The sequence below is a fragment of the Urocitellus parryii genome, chromosome 6 (assembly GCF_045843805.1).
Source record: "Urocitellus parryii isolate mUroPar1 chromosome 6, mUroPar1.hap1, whole genome shotgun sequence".
Taxonomy (NCBI): Eukaryota; Metazoa; Chordata; class Mammalia; order Rodentia; family Sciuridae; genus Urocitellus; species Urocitellus parryii.
The window spans coordinates 66,552,108-66,579,357 of NC_135536.1; the positions used below are offsets into that span (position 1 = coordinate 66,552,108).

At 34.5% G+C, this 27,250-nt stretch overlaps 1 protein-coding gene and 1 pseudogene across 4 annotated transcripts in view; both read right to left on the reverse strand.

Moving 5' to 3' along the window:
• Fut8 (fucosyltransferase 8) overlaps positions 1-27,250 on the reverse strand; it is a 319,640-nt gene that overhangs the window by 96,582 nt on the left and 195,808 nt on the right. For all 4 annotated transcript variants that reach the window (XM_026385191.2, XM_026385189.2, XM_077799608.1 and 1 more), the window contains 2 exons: positions 25,600-25,715; positions 25,320-25,482 (listed from right to left, as the gene is read on the reverse strand). In XM_026385191.2, coding sequence (XP_026240976.1) covers positions 25,320-25,482; positions 25,600-25,715 — 279 coding nt within the window. The remainder of the gene's footprint in view (positions 1-25,319; positions 25,483-25,599; positions 25,716-27,250) is intronic.
• LOC144255296 (52 kDa repressor of the inhibitor of the protein kinase pseudogene) lies at positions 13,194-16,103 on the reverse strand (annotated as a pseudogene).

Genomic DNA, 27,250 nt, shown 5'->3' on the forward strand with positions numbered 1-27,250 from the left:
TGGATTATACAAAGCCATAAGAAGAGGGTCAAATTCTTCATAAAGACTTAGGCTCACAATGAACCTGGTACTCATCTTTTTTTTTCTATCAAGGCTGTGAAATTCAAATATTAGTCTCTACCATTCAAGATTCAACTCTATAATGAATGTTTAATGTTGAAACAAAAGCCTTTTTATTTTTTTCTAAGATAGTCCATTGCATTGGTTCCCTCCCGGGTCAAAGTACTATAGTATCTGGGAGAAGCAGATTCCCAGAGAAAATAAATAGGTAGGTTAACATATCGGAGACAAAAGAGATTGGTGTTAGTATTTGTCTAATATAAATTTGTTTTCTGTGCTATCTTTTCATAACTCTTCTTAAGTTTTTTCTTCCTACTTAAGTACTCTGAATGGTTAGACAAAGATCAGAAGAAAATATCAACACACCTCTTAAAGGATGGTCTAAAGAGCCAAGGATTAGCAACTTTTTTCTTTAAAACTCTTGATAGTAAGTATTTTAGGTTTTGTGGGCATCTGCTGCTGCTTTTGCAGCAGAAAAGTTGTACTGACAATAAATGAATGTCTGTGGCTGTTCAAAAAAAAAAAAAAACTTTACTAACAAAAACAGGCAATAAGTCAGGGTTGGCCCTTGACCATTATTTATGAATCCCTGGTCTAAACTAATAAAATTATTAAGATACTTTGCCACTCCATAGCATCAATAATTTCTATTATAACATGCTAGATTTCCTGCAGGATAAACTAAAATCCCCAGTAAACTAATAAGAGAAACTTCAGGGCTGAAATAGATAGTTTTAAATTACATTGCATTAAATAAAAGTGAAGACCTACATGCCCCATAAAGAAGAGTAAAAGCAAATAATCAAACATCACATCACCAGCATCACATTTGGCTTTCCCTCTCCTTCTTCTTTCCTAAACAACTATCATCTTATAATATACAATATCATTTACTTCTTTATCTTTCATCCCCTACTAGAATTTAGGTTCCAAGAAGCAAGTATTAACCTCTTACTTGGGCCAGACACCTATTCTAAGTACTTTATATCATTTAATTCTCACAACTATCTTATAAATTAGTAACCTAAAGCACTGAGAGTGAAATAATTTGTTCAAATCACAAAACTCACAAGTGCCAGAGTAGGAACTGAAACCCACAAAATGTGATCTTAAAGCTCAGACTTGTATCTACAGCACTAACAAATATGAAAGAGGTTGAGAGTACAATAATATAGATGCTCTTCAATGTAAATATTCAAAATTAGAAAGTCTGAGTCAGGGGGGAAAGCTTAGAGAGTCAGATAGACCTATTTCTCAATTTTGGCTCTACCTCTTAATTAACTTTTGTGTACTGAAAAAGTTATTTTTACATATCTGAGATTTACTTCATCCTAAAATAAAAATCACCAAAAATATATGAATATAACCTTTTAAAAAAGGGATTAATGATAATACATATAAACTAGTAATGCATGGGGTAATTGCTATGTCTTTTTCTTTTTTTCTTTCTTTCTATGTCTCCTTCCTTCCTCCCTCTCTCCCTTCCTTCTTTCCTTCTTTCTTTCTTTTTAATGACAATGGCTCTCAGAGAGTTGTGTCAGAGCTTTTGCCTGATATCTGAAGAACATCAACTAGTAATTCTACTACTAAGAGGAAGGATCCATTGGTTGAGTAATACATAATCCTAAAGACCAGTCATAAAAATGATCCAACATCTAGTTCGGTATGAGACCCTAAAGAAAGGAATTGCTTGATCAATCAGAAGGAAACCAACCCTCGACAACTATCATTTATCTATGAGGATGTGACACAGTCTTAGTATTCTTTTATTCCTGGTTCTTAACTACATGCTAACAAAACAATGGCAGTCCACAGTACAGTCTTACTATAACAGAAAACAATTTGCTATGAATGACTACACAGAGAACACTTGATAACTGCCCCATTTGAATAAAGTAATGCTAATAATAACAAAGTGAAAATTAAAAATCTCAGCTGTAGTTCAGAGTATTCAGTCTAAATTAACAGTGGAATAGTTTTGAACATACTTTGGAATAACAGGGTCATTTGTGAAACATTTTAGACATCTGTTTGTGTCAACATTAACTAGGCACAGAACACTTTATGGCTAGCTATTTTCATTTTCACCATTTTGGAACATGGCAAGACTCTAAAACGTGATATTTTATCTATTTTATATTTGTTATTCCCACCTAAGTTTCAAAACATTTTCTTTTTATACAAAAGAAATTTTATACTGCCTCCTTTACATATTAGCCTTACACACTGAGTAAGAGTTTCAAATTTAAATTTTGTATTGGATTATAAAACTAAGCCTCTTCTAGACTACTGTACAGCCTACAGTAGTCATTATAGTTTCTGAAGAAAAGTTACCACCTGCTATGGCTTTGGTTTCAGTATGGTCTGAGTGCCCCCCAGGGTCTATTATGATTAAAGCCTTGGTCTCCAGGATAACAAGACATTGCTGTGTAGTGAAAATTTGGGGGAGGGGAGAGGTTATTAGAAGGAGGTCTTTAGGTCTTTGAGGGAGTGCCCTCAAAAGAGATTTTGTGACACCGATCTTTGACTACGTTTGGCAACATGAACTCTTCCACACATGCACACCTTTGCCAAGATATGATTACAGTTGGAAGGTTCTTGGTTAAAATTGTGCCAATACAGACACAATGCTCTAAAAATGCAAGTTAAATAAATCTCATTTTTATAAACGTAACCATTTCAGGTATTTCATTATAGTAATGAATACACCACTAATACAACACCCACAGGAAGTTGTGAGTAGATCATGGAAACATAAGAGAAATCTTTAGAGTACTACAGGACTCAGCTGAAAGTTTATTTTAAATATTTTTTCAGTTTTATAAGTCTCTTTCTCATCACCCTCATCGCACTCCTTGTTCCTTATATTTCACAGATTTCATCATACACAAATATGGTCATTAATTTTTTCCCTACCTATCAAATAGGAGTGGTCACAAAACTTGTTGCAAGTCTTAACTTTAAATGGCAGTATTATTTCTGAAGATATAGCACACAGTGATAAATAACTACTCTATCAGAAAATGCCTGTTGAAGGAAATAAGAAAATTCAACATGTTCTGCTTGACTTTACATTAAATTAAAACGTGTGCACACTCACACCACATGTCTACACACAAACATGTGGAATCAATCTAAGAACTCGTGAGTGGATTAATGGATAAAAAATGGCATATATACACAATGAAATACTATTCAGGCACAAAAAATAAAATTATGTCATTAGTAGCAAAATGGATGGAACTAGAGGATATTATATTAAGTAAAATAAGACAAATATAGAATGATAGGTGCCACATATTTTTCTCTCATACATGCAAGTTAAAAGGAAAGTCAACTTACATTACACATAGACTAGCAATTGAGAGAGACTGGGAAAGTGGGGACAGGATGGACAAAGGGAGGCTGGATTTAATCAGTGTATGCTACATGCATGTATTGAAATATCACATAAATCCCATTAGTATTTGAAATTAATACATGTTAATCATAAATAAATAATTTTTATGAAATGCAGTGGGTCTTCATACAAGACACTCTACTTTCACAGTTCACTAAAAGCAAACTTGATTTTTAAATATGTTTTTTTCTTGGCCTCCCCACTGGGGACCGCATAAAGAAGACAAGTCCAGGAAACAACCTTAAATTCAAACCAGTTCTTCATTGCCTGAGTAATATCTGAGTAATATCCAGCAAACTTTTTTTTTACAAAATTCTTTTTAGTTATGATACAACATCAGGATATACCTTGACATAATCACAAAAGCATGGAACCTAACCTGCTCTGATTCAGACCCCAGCACTTCCGCCCTCCAATCCACCAAATCTCTCTTCAATCTATTTACAGTTTATATTTATTTTTAATCAGTGTCCTGTGGATACCCCTGATGTGGGACCCACCATGCCACATCCACGCATGTACATGTGAAAGTTCAGTCAGATTCATCCACTGCTTTTTTTTTCCATCCCTTCTTCTTCTTCTTCCTCAATTCCATTCATCTATTCTACTATTTTTTAATCTATTTTGATGAAATTCACTCTCTACTTTTTTTCCTTTCTGTCTCTTTCTTGTTTTTTTTTTTTTTTAATCCCCTCCCCTTCCACATATCAAGGAAAACATTTGACCTTTGACTGTTTTTGGACTGGACTATCCTGTAAACTTTATTTTCTTGGCCAAAGACATGAGGATAATCAAATTAGAAAATTTCAGTTGTGGTCCATTATAGGTGACTCCAAAATATTTTGCAGAAGCCCTAGGTTTTCAGTGATTTCACCCTGAAACCTAATCTCTTAGAGAAGTTCCCCAAACTGGTAATCTTGTTGTCTTACTTTTGACTGAAGCTACCAGGAGATACCTCAAATTTACCAGGCAATAAATTTGAGGCCCTGGTATGAAGCCACATCAAGGTTTGGGATATGCAAACCCAAGCAAGGTATCAGAAAATAGTGCTAGTCGACTGAGGATAGAGTACAGATATCTGAAGACAGAAAACAGAACAGAATTTATGACTTTGAGAACAAGCCAATTATTACAGGCATCAAAATCTTCATTTCAGAAGCAGATTATGCTTATGTTCTTTGTATTTTCTAGTAACTTATTTTTCTATTTTAATAGTTACAAAATTATTTCATTTTTTAGTGGGCGGGGGAGGCGGGTTCTGTCTCAACTATGGCACTGAGGAATGAACCACAAGGGGGAGTTTTGTTTACATCTGATTCAAATGTTAATGATACAAGTTCCCTTGAGGACCAGCACAGAGATGTACCACATTTCACCATATGATCAGTGCTATCGCATATTCACACCATTCCATGCATTTTAATTTTTGCACCAAAGTTAGTTTAGTGATAAATGACTTTTAAGTAATACTGACACAAAACTTCTTAAAATCTTCACATAATGGTCATACCTCCCCCCACCTTTTTGGCTGAAAAAATATTGGTATAATTCAAGCAAGAAAAACTCTAAGGTAAAGGAATTAGCATAACACAGTATAATCCATGGGTAAATCTGGATCATGGGCAAGAAAAATTTTGTCCAAGGTTACTTTTTCTTTGGTTTGCTCTTTGGGGATAAATATGCAGTGCAAAGGATAAAAACATGAGCAGGAGATAGGGATGAGTTAATCTCCTACTGTTTCCCTTGTTATCTCCAAGAAGAAATTTTAGGATATCTCTATCTTGACATCTGACCTAGCTGGGACATAGGTTCTAGACCTTAAAATTCTTCCTACTGAGCACTTAGCCAGTTTCCCCTTATCTCTGCCAGTCCTGGAGGGTCTCAAAGTTTTCTATTTATATTTACTTACAAATTGTCCTTACTTAGGTCTAACCACAGCCTACTAAAATCTATAATGTATTAGGCACTGTGGGAAGTATTTTATATATTTATATATTTCCTTCATTTAATCGTCATATTGCTGTGCTACAAGAATTATCTCCCCTTGTGTAGAAGAAAAAAAATAAACCTCAGAGTATTTTGCAATTAAGAGAAAGAATTTTGGAGTAAAACAGCTCTTATATAAGTTATCTAATTTCTCCAGGCCTAAGAATAACCTTAGTTATAATAGGAGAAATATAGTAGTCCCTTTTACCCATAGAAGACTATTCAAAGACCCCCAGTGGATGCCTAAAAACTATAGGTAGTACTGTTCCCCCCCCCATACATATATATCTATGATAAAAGTTTACAAGGTAGGCATAGTAAGAGATTAATATTGTTGTGGTTTGGATGTGAGGTATCCCCAAAAGCTCATGTGTGAGAACAATGCAAGAAGATTTAGAGGAGAAATGATTGGGTTATGAGAGCCTTAACCCAACCAGTGAACTAATCCCTTGATGGGGATTCAGTGTTATCTGAAGGCAGGTAGGGTATGGCTAGAGAAGGTGGGCACTGGGGGTGTGTCTTTGGGGTACATATTTTCTATTTGGTGAGTGGAGTCTCTCTCTTGCTCCTGATCATCATGTAAGCCACTTCTTTCCACCACACTCTTCTGCCCTGATGTTCTGCCTCATCTCAAACCCATGGGAATAGAGCTGGAAGTCTATGGACTGAGACCTCTGAAACTGTGAGCCTCCAAATAAACTCTTCATCCTCTACAATCGTCCTGGTCGGGTCTTTTATCACAGCAGTGAAAAAGCTAACTAAAACAAATATCACTAATCATTAATCTTGCACTTTGGGGCTATTAATAAACACAACAAGGGTAACGTGAACACAAGCACTGCAATACTGCAAGCATCCATCTGATAGCCGAGAAAGTGACAAATAGGAGGGTGGCATATAAAGCATGGATATGCTAGACAAAGGGATGATTCACATCTTAGGAGAATGGCATGTGATTCCATCATGGTACCTAGAATGAATGTACATTTTTTAAAACTCATGAACTATTTATTTTTGGAATTTTCTATTTAATGTTTTCAGAATGTAGTTGCCAATGGGTAACTCATTGTGGAAAGCAAAATGGTGGATATAAGGGACTACTGTAATATTGCTATGTCATAGGGTTATTGTGCTGGATAAATAAGCAATGAATAAAGGGTCTTTATCAAGTGATGGGCATGAAGGAAATACTTAGTAAGTGATTATTTCTAATGCCAAAACCATTCTTGAGTTTGGAAACCACTCCCACACAGATGTGTGGTGAGGGCAGATAAAACAGAATCAAGGCTACTAGACAAGGCATGCTTTCCACCTAGAGAGATTCTTCTTTTAAAACAAACTTTATTATTGGGAAAAGTATTCTCTTAAGATAGAGAATCATCATCTAGTTGATAAAGACTAAGCAATAAACAGGATAAATACAACTTCATATGCAAATGTCTAGTACCACTTGAAAAATATACCTAGATTCCTTAGTAGAAAGACAATTATGCAAGAAAAAAAGTCCCAAATTTAAGAGGATCGACATTACAGTTTAATAAAAGTCTCAATAAAATCATATCTCATTCCTCAGATAACTTGGAATAGAACCACCATTTGACCCAGGAATCCCACTCCTTGATATATATGCAAAGGACTTAAAATCATCATACTAGATCATCATACTAGCCACATCAATATTTATAGCAGCACAATTCACAAAGCTAAGCTATGGAACCTACCTATATGTCCTTCAACAGACAAATGGATTAAAAAAGGGATAACACACACATATACACAAACACACACACACACACACACACACACACACACACACTCTCAATGGAATATTATTCAGCCAAAAAGAAGAATGAAATGATGGCATTTGCTGGTAAATGGATGGAACTCGAGACCATCCATGGAGACCATTATGCTAAGTAAAATAAGCCAATCCCCCCAAACCAAAGGCTGAATGTTCTCTCTGATATGAGGGTGCTAATACACAATAAGGGGGTAGAGAGAGAAGAATGGAATTTCACTGGATTAGACAAAGGGGAATGAGGGAAGGGAGAAGTGATTGGAGTAGGAAAGACAGTAGAATGAATTGGACATAAATTTCTTATGTCCATATATGAATACATGACCAGTGTAACTCCATATCATGTACAACTAAAAGAATGAGAAGTTATATCCCATGTATGTATAATATGTCAAAATACATTCTACTATCATGTATATCTAAAAAGAATAAAAAAAACAAAAAAAATCATCTCAAAGAACTTAAGATCTCCCCGCCCCCCCCCCGTGTGTGTGTGTGTGTGTGTGTGTGTGTGTGTGTGTATGAGAGAGAGAGAGACAGAGAGAGACAGAGAGAGAGAGAAATAAAATACAAACAAGATGTGAAGGTTCACAAAACTTAACTTTTTAAGAGTGGAAATATAAATTCTTGGACCTTTCAAAGTATCTGCGTTCCAAAGATATTGAAAAATTAAGTCACTGGGTCACACATCTATGATTAGAAAATCTAACAAATTTATAAACTATTAACCTATCAATCTTTCCCTATAATCAGTTAGATAATGCTTGCTCCTTATCTGATTCAAACTCCTCTTCTTTATTATATAATCCTTCATGATAGTTTTTTTGCACATCTGCAAATGGCTAATCACTATGATTAGTTATAAGCATCATTCACCATTTGGGAGCACATCAAACCTTAGCTTTAGCAAAGTTGCCTTATAAATTACTGATAATGAGACAATTCAGACTAGGCAAGGGAAACAAAATTGCTGTTTCACCACACTGTTTTGCCAAAGGTTTCAGTCAACTTAGTAGAGACATAGTTCATTGGCTCTGTGAGCCTTCCTGAAACTTAATAATTGCTAAAACTTAAAAGCAAAAAGAAGCAACTCTGATAACTATTTCATGAACTGGTATCTGGCAACATGAAGATGAAGATGACAAAAGAAACAATTAAGTTAAATATGTCTCTGTGGTAACCTGAAAATATGATATGACAAAAACACATAGAGGTTAAGATACAAATCTAAACCCCCATAAATTCAAGCGCAGAATCTACAATGCTAAATAAAGAATAAAATATTGACTGAAATAATCGCTGTGTAATACTTATTTTTCTAACTATTTCAAAGATGGAAGCTGAGGCCAATTCATTTCAATGGTATCAAAAGCAGTGGTAAATTTGACTGTTACTATGAAATATGGCCATATGCAATTACTAGAATAGAATCAATTAAAAATCTAGTGATACTAATTTTTGAGACCAGTATAGCAAATAATAATTAATATGCTACTCTGCCATTATTTCTTATATCATCAACTCCTTTAAATTCTTAAAAATCCTATTAAAGCTTTTAAAAGACAAGAAGTATTACTAATTACTATCAGTTGATTGCCCAACTGTGGTAGAAGGCAAAGATTGGCTCTATTAGTTATTAGCATCCAAATAATAGGTTAAACAGGTAAACAGAGTATTTTGCTAAAAATCTTAAGTGAACTTGAATCCTAGATCTAAACATACGATATTTGGTCCCCTGGTATTTAGAGTAATGAACAATGGGAGCCATATTCCAAAAAACAAAACAATACCCTCATCATGGGGAATAAAGAAAAGACTTTACCCATAGCTTGTTTACCACTGATCCCTGGGTGAGAGGTCCACCAATTGTGAACTCAACTATGAACCCTGAAACAGTCCTGTAACTTGGCTTGTGGTCTAAGAGCAATTCTGTCTGGTCCTGCCCAGAGAAACTTCTGTCCTGTGTCCCTGGATCAGCCCGGCAGATCTTGGTCCTACACCAAGCAGTTCTGCAATACAGCTATGTAACTCAGCACTAGTCCATTTCAGCTGGAGTCTGAGAGCAGTCTTACCCACCCAACAATTCATCATAAACTATAATTAAGTATAACAGATTAAATTCTCCAAACAAAAGACCCAGTTTGGTTAAACAGATAAGAATCAACACTGTGTTGCAAATAAGAAACTCACTTTTTAGCTTGTAAGACACACACAAGCTAAAAAAGAAGGAATGAAAAAAAAGGGGAAGTGAAGAGACGATAACCAAACAGGGATAAGGATGGCTATATTTACATCAGACAAAAAAGGTTTAGCCAAAATTTGTCACAAGAGACAAAGAAGGTCACTGCATAATAAAAAGGTTAAATTCATAAAAAGGATATAACAATTATAAATACATATACAGCCCAAATAGTAGCATGAAGCCAAATAAAGCAAATATTAACAGAACTAAAGGAAAAAATAGATAGCAATACAAAAATAGCAGGGTTTCAATATTCTATTTTCAATAATGCATACATCACCCAGACAGAAAAATCAATAAGGGAACAGTAGACTTGAATAACACTGAGGACCAAATGCACCTGACAAACTTATAGAATGTTTTAGCTAATAATAGCATAAAACAGATCCTTTCCAAATATACATGAAACATTCTCCAGGACAGATTATATGTTATGCCACAGAATAAATCTTAACAAATTTAATAAGATTAAAATCACAACAGATATATTTTCTTTTTTTTTTCCCCAGGGATGGAGGTTGAATCCAGGGCCCCCCACATCCTAGGCAAGTGCACTACCAATGAGCTACACTCCCAGTTCCATATTAGGTTATCATTGCTAACCACAAAAACAAAGTAAATACTCTTGATTAATAGATAAAGGAAATAAAAGGAAAATAAAAATGTATCTTGAGACAAAAAATATGGAATTGTAACAAATAAAGCTCATGCAGCAAAAAGCAGCGCTAGGAGAGAATTTTGTAGTGATAAATGGGAAGGAAGGAAGGAAGGAAGGGAGGAAGAAGGAGGGAAGGAGGGAGGGAAGGAAGGGCAAATCAGAAAAGATCTTGATCTAAATTAATCTCAAGGAACCAGAAAAAAAATAGACTAAGGCTAAAGATAGGAGGAGGAAGGAAACAATACTGAGTAGAAATAAATGAAATAGAGACTAGAAAAAGAACAGAAAAAGAGTTGGTTGTCTGAAAAGGTTAACAAAATTGACAAATCTTTATCTAAATTATCCAAAGGGGAAAAAAAAAGAAAGGTTTCAAATAAAATGATAAGTGCAAAAGGAGACATTACGATGGATACCAAAGAAATACAAAGGATTATAAGACTACTATGAACAACTGTATGTCAATAACATAAGTAATGGATAAAAACTTAGGTATAAATCCTATATACCTACCAAGGCTGAATTATTTTTTTAAATTTACATTTTATTTACATTGAAATAAACTATACAAAGCTGATTTTCTTCACCAAAATTAATAGCAATATTTTCTGTATTAGTTCTAGATAAATCACAAAATATTTTTTGTAGATTTTCTGGGTTTTGCTCATAAATCAAGATGAGACAGCAGAAATATTCATGAAAAAAGAGAACAAATCATTTGACAGTATCCATGGGCTGATTTTGTCTTAACCATGAAGCAGACATGTTTAACATTTACCTGCTTTAGCTTATGAAAATGCAGGATCAACAAAGAAATGCAACAGCAACAACCAAATGTGGAACAACAGTGGCAAGAGCTTCCATCCAAATTTTAACCTGTTCTTTCAAGTTCATTTAATAAAGAAAACAATCTACACTGAATCCCTTGATTGGTGAGCTCACAAGCTACTCTCTCTGGTAATTCAATGTCCATTACACATTTATAAGAACATACTTAAAACTTTTATTAGTCCAATGTCCTTGGTATGTTCTTGGATAGGAAGAATTAATATTATCAAAATGACCATACTACCAAAAGCAGTATACAGATTTCATGCAATTCCAATTTTTTAAAACACCAACAACATTCCTCATAGAAATAGAAAAAAAAAAAACAATCATAAAATTCATTTGGAAAAACAAGATACCCAGAATAGACAAAGCAATGCTTAGCAAGAAAAGTGAAGCAGGAGGCATCATCACAATACCAGACCTTAAACTATCTACAGAGCTTCAGTTAACAAAAAAAGGTATGGAATTGGCACCAAAATAGATATGTAGATAAATGGTTCAGAATAGAAGACACAGAGAAAAACCCACATGAATAAAGTTATTGCATACTAGACAAAGGTGCCAAAAACATACATTGGCAAAAAGATAACCTCTTCAACAAATGATGCTGGGAAAACTGGAAATCCATATACAGCAAAATGAAATTAAACCAGTATCTCTTACCATACACAAAACTCAACTCAAAGTGGATCAAGGACCTAGGAATTAGACTAGAGACCCTGCACCTAATAGAAGAAAAAGTAGGCCCAAATCTTCATCATGTCAGATTAGGTCCTGACTTCCTTAAAAAGACACCTAAAGCACAAAAATAAAATCAGGAATTAATAAATGAGATGGATTCAAACTAAAAAGATTCTTCTCAGCAAAAGAAACAATCAATAATGTGAAGAGAGAGCCCACATAGAGGGAGAACTTTATTTACTATACGCACATCAGATGAAGCACTAATTTCTAGGATATATTAAGAACTCAAAAACTGTAACACCAAAAAAAAAAAAATCAATAAATGGACTAAGGAACTGAACAGACACTTCTCAGAAGAACATATATAATCTATCAACAAATACATGAAAAAAGGTTCAACTTCTCTAGTAATTAGAGAAACGCAAATCAAAACTACTCTAAAATTTCATCTCACTCCAGTCAGAATGGCAATTATCAAAAATACAAATAACAATAAGTGTTGGTGAGGATGCAGAGAAAAAGGTATACTCATACACTGCTGGTGGCATTGCAAATTGGTGTAACTACTATGGAAAGCAGTATGGAGATTCTTTAGAAATCTTTTTTGATCCAGCTATCCTATTCCTTATTCTATACCCAAAAGACTTAAAATCAGCATACTATAGTGACACAGCTACATCAATGTTCACAGTAGCTTAATTCACAATTGCTAAACTGTGGATCAACCTATATGCCCTTCAACAGATGAATAGATAAAGACACTGTGGTACCTGGAATATTACTCAACATTAAAAGAGAATAAAATTATGATATGTGCAGGCAAATGGACAGAGCTGGAGAATATCATGCTAAGTGAAGTAAGCCAATCTGAAAAAACCAAAGGCCGAATGTTCTCGTTGGTAAGTGGATACTGATCCGTAATGGGGATGGGGATGGGGATGGGGATGGGGATGGGGATGGGGATGAAGGAACTTTGATTAGGCAAAGGAAAGGTAGGGGAAGGAAGGGGACATGGGGACAGGAAAGATGGTGGAATGAGATGAATATCCTTATCCTAGGTACATGTATGAATGCACATGTTTTCGACTCTACATCGTATACAACTAGAGAAATGAAAAGTTATGCTCTACTTGCATATAATGAATTAAAATGCATTCTGCTGTCACGTATAACTAATTAAAACAACAACAAAAAAGTCCATGGTGTCATATAATATTTTATAAAATATAATCCTTACTCAAAATTTATTTCTGAAAAATATTCCTAACTCAGTACCTGACAATTGCACCCATCACAACAAATGTTATTTCTAAACTGACTTAACTAAAACAATTTGAGAGTTTCACAGAAGTGAACAAATAGGCGTTCAAAGCATGACAATTCAAAGAGGGACCACTTAAATCGGCAGATTGTCAATGAATAATGTATTCAAAGGAAGGTCTATAGGCAAAGATATCTGGTGATTAAGTGACCTACATATACCTTATGGCTTTTCTTCAAATATCAAACATAAAAGAAAGTCCACTTTAAAAGACTGTTAGGTATTTTTAAGGGCTTCTGAATTATCTGTAGGGAACTCTAATTTAGTTGTACGGAGTTTGATATATGTCTATCATTAAATACAGATCATATTTTATATCAAAATTTATGTTAAGCAAAGCCAAGTTACTTGAACACTGGTTTGTCAAAATGTTCCTCAAGTATGCATTGAGATGCTTTTGTCCATTTTTACAGTGCTTATTCTCAATCTTCATCACTGGAAAAATGCATGGAACCTTCAGTAATACATATACATAAGGAAAAATTCTGATGTCAGGCAGATGGGGGCTGCATAAATGATGGGTGGAAACTTTATATCTTTCCCTCTGATTTCCATTTGATTCTCTAACAAAAAAAAAAAAAAACTAAGCTGAGAGCATGTCTGGATTGGGTAAGTCACTTCTGTACATGTTAATACCTCTGATGTATAGAATTTGAGTTTTTCCCAGAGATAAGCATGTAAGACCTCTGAGACACACCTAAGAATGCACCTTTAAATTTCTGAATAATGTACTCCACTATTGGAACACACAAAAAAAATGTTTTTAATGGTAGTCCTGAGAGATTAGTTGAGATTCCAATTTACCTTGATGAGCCCTATGGAATCTCCCAGGGACTTTCCATTTGGGAATCAAGTTTGGTTGCTAAATTTATGACTTCCTCAAAAGAAAATTCCTGATAAACTTCAACATTTCCCATTACTTCACTGAGTGAATGCAGCACTACAGTGAAGCTGCTAAGAAGACATCAGAGATCGCCCCTGGAGGTTTTTCCCAAAGACACTTGTAAAAGATAAAGCATTTTTGAGAATACAATGAAATCAAAATCTGTCAGTGCACTAGAGGGTACAAATGCTCAGCCAGCTCTAGTTATTCCATCTAATAATATACCATCTAAACATAAAACAAGTGTTTGTAGGAAGTATACTAAAATTTCAAAAGTATCATGCCTGCCTTTCCACTGAGAACAGAAAATTTCCATCAGTTCTTTACCCATTTCTTCACCTTTCTAAAACAGAACAGAAATTTTACTGTCAAATGCTAAAAGCAGTTGAGGTGATCTGTGGAAAAAAGAATAAGTTTACTCAACTGTCCCTAGTACAACCAAATCCCCATCACAGACACTAATTTTATAGTCACATATTTAAGGCACAGGAAGATCAAAGTGTATATGCAGATAGCTTGGGGATATTTCTTTTTAAAGTCCAGAAACAACAACTTTCATTTTGGAAGAAAATTCAATATATACAATGAACATTCCATACAGTCCCCATTCCTCAGTTACGCTAGTGTGGAATTTCACAGTCAAAATATTTACATCAGCTGCATGAGGGAGGAAGCCCACAAAGTTCTATCTCAGGTTATAAGATTCATTAACAAATTTCATCAACATGAATAGGTGCTCTTCTCTTGCTATGTTCACTACATTGTTAGTGATAACAGAAAAGATGAGTTTCTTCCTTCACTGAGATTTTCTTTCTACATACAGCTCTCACAAATCTCTAGCATCTGTTTCTGCTGTGTTTTGGAACAGAATAATGTTAATACTGTGGTCCCAAAGCACATTTTCAAGACTGTTCACTAGAATTTATTTGGCCTTCCCAAAAGGCTTGAAAATTATCAGGAGTAAGAGACCTTCTTAGATTTCATGAGACAAAGGATATCCAGATATATGATTTGTTTTTCCCTAAGAATTAAAATTTCCTCATAAAAATTGAAGGAAGACCTATAAAGTAAAGGGAAAAAGTGGGGAATAATATTGGCCAAATTATATTGTCATATCATGAACAAGTGAAAATATTTATAATGAATCCCATCATTGTGTACAATTATAATTCAATAAAAATACAAGAAAAAAATCATGGCAGTGATGCTGGGAAATAAAGCCAGGCCTTCTTCTATTTAAAAAAAAAAATTCAAATAAATTTGGGCGGGGGGTACAGGGGATTAAATTCACATGTATTCAACCACTGAGCCACATCCCCAGCCCTATTTTGTATTTTATTTAGAGACAGAGTCTCACTGAATTGCTTAATGCTTTGTTTTTGCCAACGCTGGCTTTGAACTGACGATCCTCCTGCCTCCGCCTTCCAAGCCACTGGAATTAAAGGCTGTGCCATTGTGCCTGGCCCAAATAAAAATTTAAGAGGTCTTTGTCTTCTTTCTCCCAAAGTGTTAAAGGTAGAATGTCTTCATCCTGCTTATCACTCCACTGCGGTTCTGAGTATTGCTCGTTTCTTTGTTTTTATTCCTGTTCAGAGGTTTTATCATTTTTTTTTCAATATTTTTGTCTATAGGCCTCCTAGGTGAGGAAAACTTTTAAAAGAGAGATGTGGTAAAATGGAACCAAAGACAAAAAATACATATGTGTAGATTTCATTATCCTGTTCTAGAAGGGCCAAAGAAGAGACACTTTTCATTCCCAGTTTCCTTGATATCCCCCCTATGTAAGGAGGAGGCACAAAGAAGTTGTCCTCAATTTCAGAGGGGCCCTTAATTTCAGTTCATTTCTTTTTTTGCAGGTATGGAGGGAGTAAGGGACTGGGGATTGAACCCACAGATGCTTAACCACTGAGCCATATACCTAGCCTTTTTAAATTTTGTTTGTATTTTATTTAGAAACAAGGTCTCACTGAGTTGCTTCGGGCCTCCCTAAGTTGCTGAAGCTGGCTTTGAACTCTTGATCTTCCTGCCTCAGCCTCCCAAGCCACTGGGATTACACTCATGTGCCACCGTGTCTGGGTTTCAGTCCATTTCATTTAAATAAAAATTAATGCAAATCCTTCTCAAATTCTTCCATAAATTTGAAGAGGTAGAAATATTTCCAAATGATTTCTAAAAGGTCAGCATTCTACTTACAGCAAAGCCAACAAAGGATAAAATAAGAAAAACAGGACAATATCTCTCATGTATATGGATGCAAAAGTCCAAAGTGAAATACCAAGTAACAAAGTTTCCATATAACATTAAAAGAATCACACATTATGCTCAAAGGATGCAAAGATGGTTTAACATATACAAATCAATAAATGTGAAATAATAACAAAAAGAGCATTTGAAAAAAATTCAACATCCTTTCATGACAGTACCTCAATAAGTTAGGTACTTCAAAGTAAAGGCGATATGTGACAAGCTCACAGCTAAAATTATATTCAACAATAAAAGCCTAAAAGTTTTCTTCTGAGACCAGAAACAAAATAAGGTGCTCACTCTCACCACTTGGCTACAACATCATAGGGGAAATCCTAGCCAGAGAAATTAGGGAAGAAATAAATAGTGAGCCTACATCAAACAAACAAAAAAGCTACTGTTGTACAGCAAAGCAAACAATCAACAAAATGAAAACACCTACAGAATGGGAGAAGATATTTGCAAACTATATATCTTATAGGGGTTAAAATCTTCTTCCCTTCTAATGTAGATACGTTTTATTACTTTTTCTTGTATAATTGCAGTTTTCAGTGGTAAGATAAAAAGTTCTTGGGATATAATACACTGCATGATGACTGTAGTTAATACAAATATATTGTTTACTTGAAATGTGCTTAAATGTCATCACACAACCAATGGTAACTGTAGAGTAAAGCACATAATGATGGTAATCCTCACACAATGAGTATGTATACAAAACCATCTTATTGTATAAACCAGAAATTTACCTTTTTTTTTTTTTTTTTTTTTTTTTTTTTTGCGGTGCTGGGCATCAAACTAGGCCTTACACAATCTAAGATCTAGGCAAGTTTTCTACCACTAAAGTATATCTTCAGTCATTTTTCACTTTCTAGTTATATTTTAGATAAGATGGAGAAATAAAAACAGTCCAAAGAAAGAAATCTCTTCTAAAGAAAACAAAACCCAAGGGGTGGTCCAAGATGGCGGAATAGAGGAAGACCTGTTTCTGGCTGTTCTGTGACATGAAACCAAGAAAGCAGACAGGCAGCTTCTCCACAAGTTCTCACCTAGACGAAATGGAACATCTCAGAGAGTGTGAGAGGATTCCTGTACGTGGATTGTTGCAGAAATTACCAGCAGTACAACCACGCATGCAGAAATCAGAGCCTCTGTGTTCGAGTGGAACTCTGGACTCCAGACCCAAAGCCCGAAGTTCTAGCTCACGCAGGGTTCTCAAGCGATTAGCAAAATCACCTATCTGCACCTCTGCAAAACTCCAGACTGCTCTCTGCTCGAATGCAGGTCACTCAGGTGCTACCCATCCACAGCATAAGGCCATCACCCAGCTCCCCAACCTCACCAGACACCCTGGTACTGGAAGCAGTCCAACTCCATCTTGGAAAACCTCTCTCGACATTTTGGTGGGTGTGGCTATCAAATCAGACCTCCATTTGAGCAGCATATCATCCTACATCCGACCCCCAGTTCATTGCCAACCGCCAGAAACTGTAAACCTTTTATGAAACTACTAATTATATTGAAAATAATAATTGAATCCAACATTTCTGGACATTGAGACTAAACTATAAATGTCTTAATAACAAAAATTTGTTCATAGGTGATGTATTGTTGATATTGGGATCTGTTAACATTGTCCTTCCCCACAAAGGAGGGATCTTGGAACCCTACAAGCGCACTACAAATCTATAGGGTAAAAATAATAACACACCAGACACACAGAGCTGGAAAGGAAGGCACATGAGCAACATGAAAAGACAAGGGAAAAAAGTACCAAAAACAAATCAAGACAACACATCATTAGAAGCATTGGCAGCTAAGAAAAAATGACAGAGAAAGATTTCAGGGTATACATGGTTAAAATGTTCTGTGATCTCAAAGAAGATATATGAGAACAAATACAGGCAGTGAAAGATCACTTCGACAATGAGCTACATAAACAAATTGAAGAAGCAAAAGATCAACTCAACAGGGAAGCAGAGGTACTAAAAAATTAAAAAAAAAAAACAGAAATCCTTGAAATGAAAGAAAGAATAAACCAAATTAAAAACTTGAATGAAAGCATCACCAACATAGTAGACCACTTAGACGATAGGACATCAGACAATGAAGATAAAGTATTTCACCTTAAAAAGAACATTGACTTCATAGTGAAAATGATAAGAAACCACGAGCAGAACATCCAAGAAATATGGGATAGCATAAAAAGACCAAATTTAAGAGTTACTGGGATAGAGGAAGCCACGCACAGAGGTCCAAACCAATATGAAATAATATCAGATATGAAATAATATCAGAAAACTTTCCAAGCAAGAAGAATGAATTAGAAATCCAAATTCAAGAAGCCTACAGGATGCCAAATGTACAAAATCACAACAAATCTACACCAAGGCAGTTTATAATGAAAAGCCCAACATACAGAATAAGGAGAGAATTTTAAAAGTCACAAGAGAAAGAAATCAGATTACATAAAAGGGAAAACCAATTAGGATAACAGCGGATTTTTCAAAACAGATCCTGAAAGCATGAAGATTCTGGAACAACATAATGGGTGCCAACCAAGAATCTTGTATCCAGAAAAATTAAGCTTTAGATTTAAAGATGAAACAAAAACCTTCCATGATAAACAAAAGTTAAAAGAAAACTGGAATTACAAAACAGCCTTGGCAAAATATTTCATGAAGAGGAAATGAAAAACAACAATGAACATCAGCAGAAGGAGGTAGAACATTAAAGGAAAAACTAATTAAAGAGGAAAACCAACTCAAAAGACATAGGCTAGCAGATTGGATTAAAAAAGAAGACCCAACAATATGCTGCCTCCAGGAGACTCATCTTATAGGAAAAGACATATACAGACTGAAGGTGAAAGGTTGGGAAAAATCATACCACTCACATGAACTGCGGAAGCAAGCAGGGGTGTTTCCATACTTATATCAAATAAAGTAGACTTCAAGCCAAAGTTAATCAAAAGGGATAAAGATGGAAATTACATATTGCTCAAGGTATCCATAACCAACAACACATAACAATCATAAATATATATGCACCAAACAATGGAGCAGCTATGTTCATCAAACAAACTCTTCTCAAGTTCAAGAGTCAAATTGACAACAACACAATAATCTTGGGTGACTTTAACATACTTCTCTCACCACTGGATAGATCTTCCAAACAAAAGTTGAATAAAGAAACTAAAGAACTCAATAACACCATAAATAACTTAGACTTAACTGACATATAAATATTTCAACCTGCTCAAGCAGATACACTTTCTTCTCAGCAGCACATGGATCATTCTCTAAAACAGACCATATATATGCCACAAAGCAATTCTTAGCAAATATAAAAAAGTAGGGATACTACCATGCATTTTATCAGATCATAATGGAATGAAATTGGAAATGAATGAAAAAAAAATAAAACTTCTCCATCACCTGGAGATTAAACAATATGCTACTGTGACAATGGGTCATAGAAGACATCAAGGAGGAGATTAAAAAATTCTTAGAGGTAAATGAGAACATAGATACAACATATTGAAATCTCTGGAACACTATGAAAGCAGTACTAAGAGGAAAATTCACTGCATGGAATTCATTCCTTAAAAGAAGAAAAAGTCAACAAATAAATGACCTCACACTACATCTCAAAGCCCTAGAGGGAAGAAAAAAAAAAAGAACAAATGAGCAAAAGTAGTAGAAGATGAGAAATAATTAAAACTAGAGCTGAAATCAATGAAATCGAAACAAAAGAAACAATTGAAAAAATTGGCAAAACAAGAAGTTGGTTTTTTGAAAAAGTAAATAAAATTGACAGAACCTTAGCCACACTAACTAAGAGAAGGAGAGAGAGAACTCAAATTACTAGCATACATGATGAAAAAGGTAATATCACAACAGACACTACAGAAATACAGAGGATAATTAGAAATTATTTTGAAAACTTATTCTCCAAAAAAATAGAAGACATTGAAGGCATCGACAAATTTTTTAAGTCATACGATTTGCCCAGATTGAGTCAGGAAGATATACACAATTTAAATAGACCAATATCAAGTGAGGAATTAGAAGATGCCATCAGAAGCTTATCAACCAAATAAAGCCCAGGACCGAATGGATAAACAAGTTCTACAAGTCCTCTAAAGAAGAACTAATACTAATACTCTTCAATTTATTTCAGGAAATATAAAAAGAGGCAGTAATTCCAAACTCATTCTAATGAGGCCAATAGCATCCTGATCCCCAAACCAGGCAAAGATATCTCAAAGAAAGAAAACTTCAGACCAATATCTCTGATGAACATAGATGTAAAAATTCTCAATAAAATTCTGGCATCAAATACAAAAACATATCAAAAAGATTGTGCACCATGATCAAGTGGAATTCATCCCAGGGATGCAAGATTGGTTCAACATATGGAAATCAATAAATGTAATTCATCACATCAACAGACTCAAAGATAAGAATCATATGATCATCTCAATAGATGCAGAAAAAACATTTGACAAAATACAGCACCACTTTATGGTCAAACACTAGAAAAACTAGGGATAACAGGAACGTATATCAACATTGTAAAGGCTATCTATGCTAAGCCTCAGGCCAACATCAATCTAAAAGGAGAAAAATTGAAGGCATTTCCTCTAAAAACGGGAACAAGAGAGGGATGCCCTCCTTTCACTACTTCTATTCAACATAGTTCTTGAAACACTGGCCAGAGCAATTAGATGAATGAAAGAAATTAAAGGGATACACATAGGAAAAGAAGAACTTAAATTAGCACTATTTGCTGACAATATGATTCTATACCTAGAAGACCCAAAAAACTCTACCAGAAAACATCTAGAACTAATAAATGAATTCAGCAAAGTAGCAGGACATACAATCAACCCCCATAAATCAAAGGCATTTCTGTATATCAAGGACAAATCCTCTGAGAAGGAAATGAGGAAAACTACCCCATTCACAATTCAAAAAAAAATAAAATAAAATAAAGATACTTGGGAATCAACTTAATGAAAGAGGTAAAAGATCTATACAATGAAAACTACAGAACCCTAAAGAGAGAAATCAAAGAAGACCTTAGAAGATGGAAAGATCTACCTTGCTCTTGGATAGGCAGAATTAATATTATCAGAATAATAATTAATGTTATCAGAATGACCATACTACCAAAAGTACTGTATAGATTTAATGCAATTCCGATCAAAATCCCAATGGCATTCGTCATAGAATTAGAAGAAGAAATCATGAAATTCATCTGGAAAAAATAAGAGACTCAGAATAACTAAAACAATCCTTAGCAGGAGGAGTGAAGCAGATGGCATCACTATATCAGATCTTAAATATACTATAGAGTAATAGTAACAAAAACAGCATGGTATTGGCACCAAAATAGACCGGTAGACCAATGGTACAGAATAGAGGACACAGAGACTAACCCACAAAATTATAATTATCTTATATTAGACAAAGGTACCAAAAACATGCACTGGAGAAAAGATAGCATCTTCAACAAATGTTGCTGGGAAAACTGGAAATCCATATGCAACAAAATGAAATTAAACTCACCACGCACAAAACTGAACTCAAAAATGGATCAAGGAACTAGGAATTAAACCAGAGACTCTGCGTCTAATAGAAGAAAAAGTAGGCCCTAATCTTCATCATGTGAGATTAGGCTCCAACTTCCTTAATAAGACTCTTATAGGGCAAGAATTAGAACCAAGAATCAATAAATGGGATGGACTTAAACTAAGAAACAATCTGTGAGGTGAACAGAGAGCCTACATCCTAGGAGCAAATATTTACCCCTCACACATCAGATAGAACTAATCTCTAGGGTATATAAAGAACACAAAATGCTAACCCAATCAACAAATGGGCTAAGGACCTAAACAGACACTTCTCAGAAGAGGATATACAATCAATCAACAAATATATGAAAAAAATGCTCATCATCTCTAGCAATCAGAGAAATGCAAATTAAAACTACTCTAATATATCATCTCGTTCCAGTCAGAGTGGCAGCTATTATGAAGACAACAATAAGTGTTCCTGAGGATGTGGGGAAAAAGGTACACTCATACATTGCTGGTGGGACTGCAAATTGCTGCAGCCAATTTGGAAAGCAGTATGGAGATTCCTTGGAAATCTGGGAATAGAACCACCATTTGACCCAGCTATTCCTCTCCTTGGACTACACCCAAGGACTTAAAAACAGCATACTACAGGGTCACAGCCACATCAATGTTTATAGCAGCACAATTCACAACAGCTAAACTGTAGAGCCAACCTAGATGCCCTTCAGTGGATGAATGGATAAAAAAAATGTGGCATATATACACAAATGTGGCATATATACACAATACTCAGCATTAAAAGAGAATAAAATCATGGCATTTGCAGGTAAATGGATGGCGTGGGAGAAGATAATGCTAAGTGAAGTTAGCCAATCCAAAAAAAACCAAATGCCAAATGTTTTCTCTGATATAAGAAGGATGACTCATAGTGGGGTAGGGAGGGGGAGCATGGGAGGATTAGATGAATTCTAGATAGGGAAGAGGGGTGGGATGGAAAGGGAGGGGGCAGGGGATTAGGAAGGGTGGTGGAATGTGATGGACATCAGTATCCAAAGTACATGTATGAAGACTCGATTTGGGTGTCAACATACTTTATATACAGAGATATGAAAAAATGTGGTATATATGTGTAATAAAAATTGTAATGCAAAAAAAAGTACATGTGTAAAGGCAAAAAAAAAAAAATCAAAACCCATATTTTCCCCTATCAGTGAAGTCTCTGTGTGTGCTTCTTAGAGAAATCTAAATAAGAAAACTAATAGACTTAACTTCTGACTTTTCAGAAAATAAAAATTTTTGTCCAGAGACACCTTATAAACTATAATTTGGGCAAGTGTAAAAATAAAGTGGGTAGGGCTGATATTGTGGCTCAGTGTTAAAGCGCTTGCCTAGCATGTGTGAGGCATTGAGTTCAATCCCTAGCACCACATAAAAAATACTAAATAAAGGTATTATGTTCATTTACAACTAAAAAAATAAAATAAAAAAATGAAGTGGGTAAAAAATGTACTATAACTAATGTAAGATGTAAGTAAAAGGGGAAACTGAATGTGGGCTACATGGGCACTATTTTCTCAAATTTCTGTAAATACAACACTGTTCTAAAAATTAAAAAAAAAGTCTACTAATAAAACATGAATAAATAAACATGAGGATTTTTGTGTTACTGAAAATCACCAGAGGGAAACATAAGTGTATTTTAATTTTAATTCTTCTATTTAAGGATCTTAAAAATAGCTACTGTGAAGGTATTTTCATATTTCACATTTGGTATATATTACACTTTCTATTTGTACATTTATAACTTTAAAGGTTATTTCTCTAATATTTGGTTGTGTTGTTCATTTCTGAAGTTAAATTACTACTCTGTGAAGTTGTGTCTCAGATGCATTATAATTTCTGCTTAAGATAGCAAAAGAAACTAATTAGGGCACCTGTACTTTCCATATTGTCTTCATTGAAATTCTATTTAACATATACTAAATATCAGTGTCAGGAATTCTAATACATTTGTAGCAGAATTACCTAACAAAAAAGTATAACATTGGTTTACATTAATTTTTTCATGGGCCCATTTATTATATTCACTTTTCATTTGTACAAAATCATGAAGTACATGTACAATATATTTATAAAATGGGGTTTAAAAATTATTTTAATTTTAAAGAGACCTGAAAATCAAATTCAAGTAATTTAATTAAGTCATTTAAACATTCCATCAGTGGCCAATATTAAAAATTTCCTGTTATATACACATAGTCTACCCATATCAAATCTTCAAATCTGTATTTTCCTACAAAACTTCAGCAAACCACATAATCACCAACCCCAATTTATCAGGCACTTGGTGTCTAGTATCTGCTATAGGATAGAGGTATATTAAGAATTATTCAATATTTGGTCTAATGGTCTAAATATGGCATGACGACAAGCTAGGCTAAAAATTTCACAGGGACTGCATAGTGTAGGGCCTCATAATTCAATGACTCTTGAAATCCATGTTATCGTATTTCGAAAGAATCATTAATGCTAAAATGATTCCAATAAGCTGACAGATTTTATTTGTACTTTCACTTAAATAGCAATTTTTCAAAATCATAATACTGTTGATGATGTTAATATATATGAATCCTTTGTTTGTACAGGGTAATCCTTTTCCTCTTCTCAGTGGTACGCTGTGCTAATATACCAATTTTTCTTTTATTGTTCATTAATGAGACAGTAATTGCCATCAGAATCCTACTGAGAACATAGGCTTTTCAATATGAGGCCAAAGGATAGTTTTTGTTGTATTTATAATGATTTTCAGATACATTTTGCTCTGTATGAAATACTACCACCAAAATATTTTCTTTTTTTGAAAGATTATAGGTATTCTGAACGTGAATATGGTAAGCAAATTCCCATAGAAAACAAAAGATATATTGCACATTATTTAGAAATACATAAATAGTAGAGACAAATGTTAAGTGGGCAGATCTCAGTTTCTCTTTTTACTAACGACATGGAAGAGCAACTAACAGAATACTCCTTTTATCCAAATCCTCTAAACCTATGAAAGGGACTATTTTTAAAGAGTTCAGTGTCTGAATGAGAAGCATAACTGTAGTCTTAGTATGAGCTGCAAGGTACTACAGTGTAAAAAATACACAGTCAGCTTCAAATATTGATGATACATGAAGGACATTTATAGAAAGATTTTATTGTATTGTTGGTTGATACCACTACCTTCAGAGTTTTTATGGTATAAAGATTTCCAGAGCTGGGTGCAGTGGCGCACATCTGTAATCCTAACAGTTCAGGAGGCTGAGGCAGGAGGTTCGTGAGTTCAAAGCCAGCCTCAGCAACAGTGAGGCACTAAGCAACTCAGTGAGACACTATCTCTAAAATACTAAAAAGGGCTTGGGATGTGGCTCAGTGGTTGAATACCCCTGAGTCCAATCCCTGGTAGCCAAAAAGAAAAAAATATATATTTCTAGAAATACATTTTAAATAATATTTTCTGTCCTTTAAGACCTCACATACTCTACTGCTCTACCATTTAAGAGAGAAATTAACAAAACCTGCAGTCTCTTATTCTTAGACTACACTCTGCACTGTAGCCCTATCATATGTATAGGGAGAAAAGTACCTTTCATGATGTCCTAAATCGGAAAGAAATTCATCTGCATGTCTTTGGAGTTCATTTCCTTCTAAACTTTTTAATTTCTTTAATTCACTCTGTAGAAAAAACCAGAGTTCTTTAGCTCCATTTTCAATTCTCCTTCTTAGTATTTCATGATCTTTTCCTAGACCTGCAGTCAAAGAATAAGAGGAATATCAGAATTTCCAAGATTTTGATAAAATTTTGATATTTTCAATTATTTGTACTAAAGCCAATGTACTGAGTGAGGGAATCACTTATTACTTACCATTTCTGGTCTGTTTCTTATAATTTTCAATCTGTTCTTTGGCTTTAGCAAGCTGCTCTTCTAAAATATGTACCCTTCCTGTGGCTGGTCCCTGATCAATCGGGCCTTCTGGTATCCTATAGTTCAGGAAAGAAAATGTAAACATTTAGCTTTTAAATTATGTAACAAAATACATGCTAAAACATGTTTACTGGTAACTCTGCAAGTCTTTAAACATACCACAAAAAGGTACCAAATGAAAATTTCTCTTTAAAGGCGTACAATTAACCACAAAAGTGGCATGAGAATGAGGAAGACCAGAAAATAATAATCTAGCTCATAGATCTGTGATCTTGGAGGAGTTAAGAAACTGCAGAGATATTTTGGAAAGACTTTCATACTATTATTTAGAGTGCCATCATCAGTGGCTAAGTGGTTAATAACAAAAGAGAGTGAAGTAAAGGCTTTAAGAGAATAAGGAAGCATATATATGAATTTTGTTTCTATGGTCATATTCAAATATCAAATGCAAAGTAATTCTAAATAATCTGTGTATCAGGCCATGTACATATATATTTCAATTCATGAATTCAAGATTTAGATTACAAAACATTGGGGTTTTTAAAAATATTTTTTTATTTTTTTGGTTGTAGATGAACACAATATCTTTACTTTTATTTAATTATTTTATGTGATACTGAGGATGGAACCCAGGGCCTCAGGCATGTGAGGCAAGCGCTGTTCTATTCTTGTCTTTCACTTTCAACTCACTTTCAACTACAGCCCCCAAACATTGGTTTTATAAGGAAGTGAAAGACAAGGATAGAAGATGAAATATATTAGGAAAAACTAAAGTTTAATGTCCTATTGTTGCTTCCATCTACAACAAAAAATACTGGTCAATAATATAAAATGTTGGAACATGGTAGAACAACTACAAGATCTTTTATCAACCTATCTCCACTTTTTTTTTTAAACAAAGCATGCCTATTTCTAACATGTTTTGCTTTTTTATCTTTTGGCAAGATTTTATACTCCATTTTGGCATAAATAAGCAAGTAAAAACAATGGTCTCCAAAAGATATCTGTAGCTTAATCTCTAAAACCTGTGAATGTTACCTTATATGGAATAAGAAACTTTGAATAAATGACTAAGGATCCCGAGTCAGAAGACTGCCCCATGGGGGCTACAAAGTAATGGCAAGTGTCCATATATGAATGAAGTACAGAAAAATATTACTATAAAATAGAAAAAGATCATGTGACTGCTAGCTTTGAAGATAGAGAAAGGACCATGAGCAAAGAATACAATGAATGGCAGGTGCCATGCACCCCTGTAATCCCAGCAACTTGGGAGGCTGAGGCAGGAGGGTCACAAGTTTACCTCACCAATTTAGGGAGAAACTGTCTCAAAATAAAAAGGGCTGGGGATGCAGCTCAGCAGTAGAGTGCCTCTAGGTTGAATTCCCAGAGATACAGACACACAGAGAAATTCAAAGAATGCATTCTTAGAAGCTAGAAAAGGTAAGGAAACATTCTTTCCTATAGCTTCCCTAGGAAATGCAGTCCTCTTGACACCTTCACACTCAGTGAAACTCATTTCAGATGTCTAGCTTCCAAAACTGTTTAGAGAATAAATTTCTGTTGCTTTAAGCTGTTGTAAAAAATACAG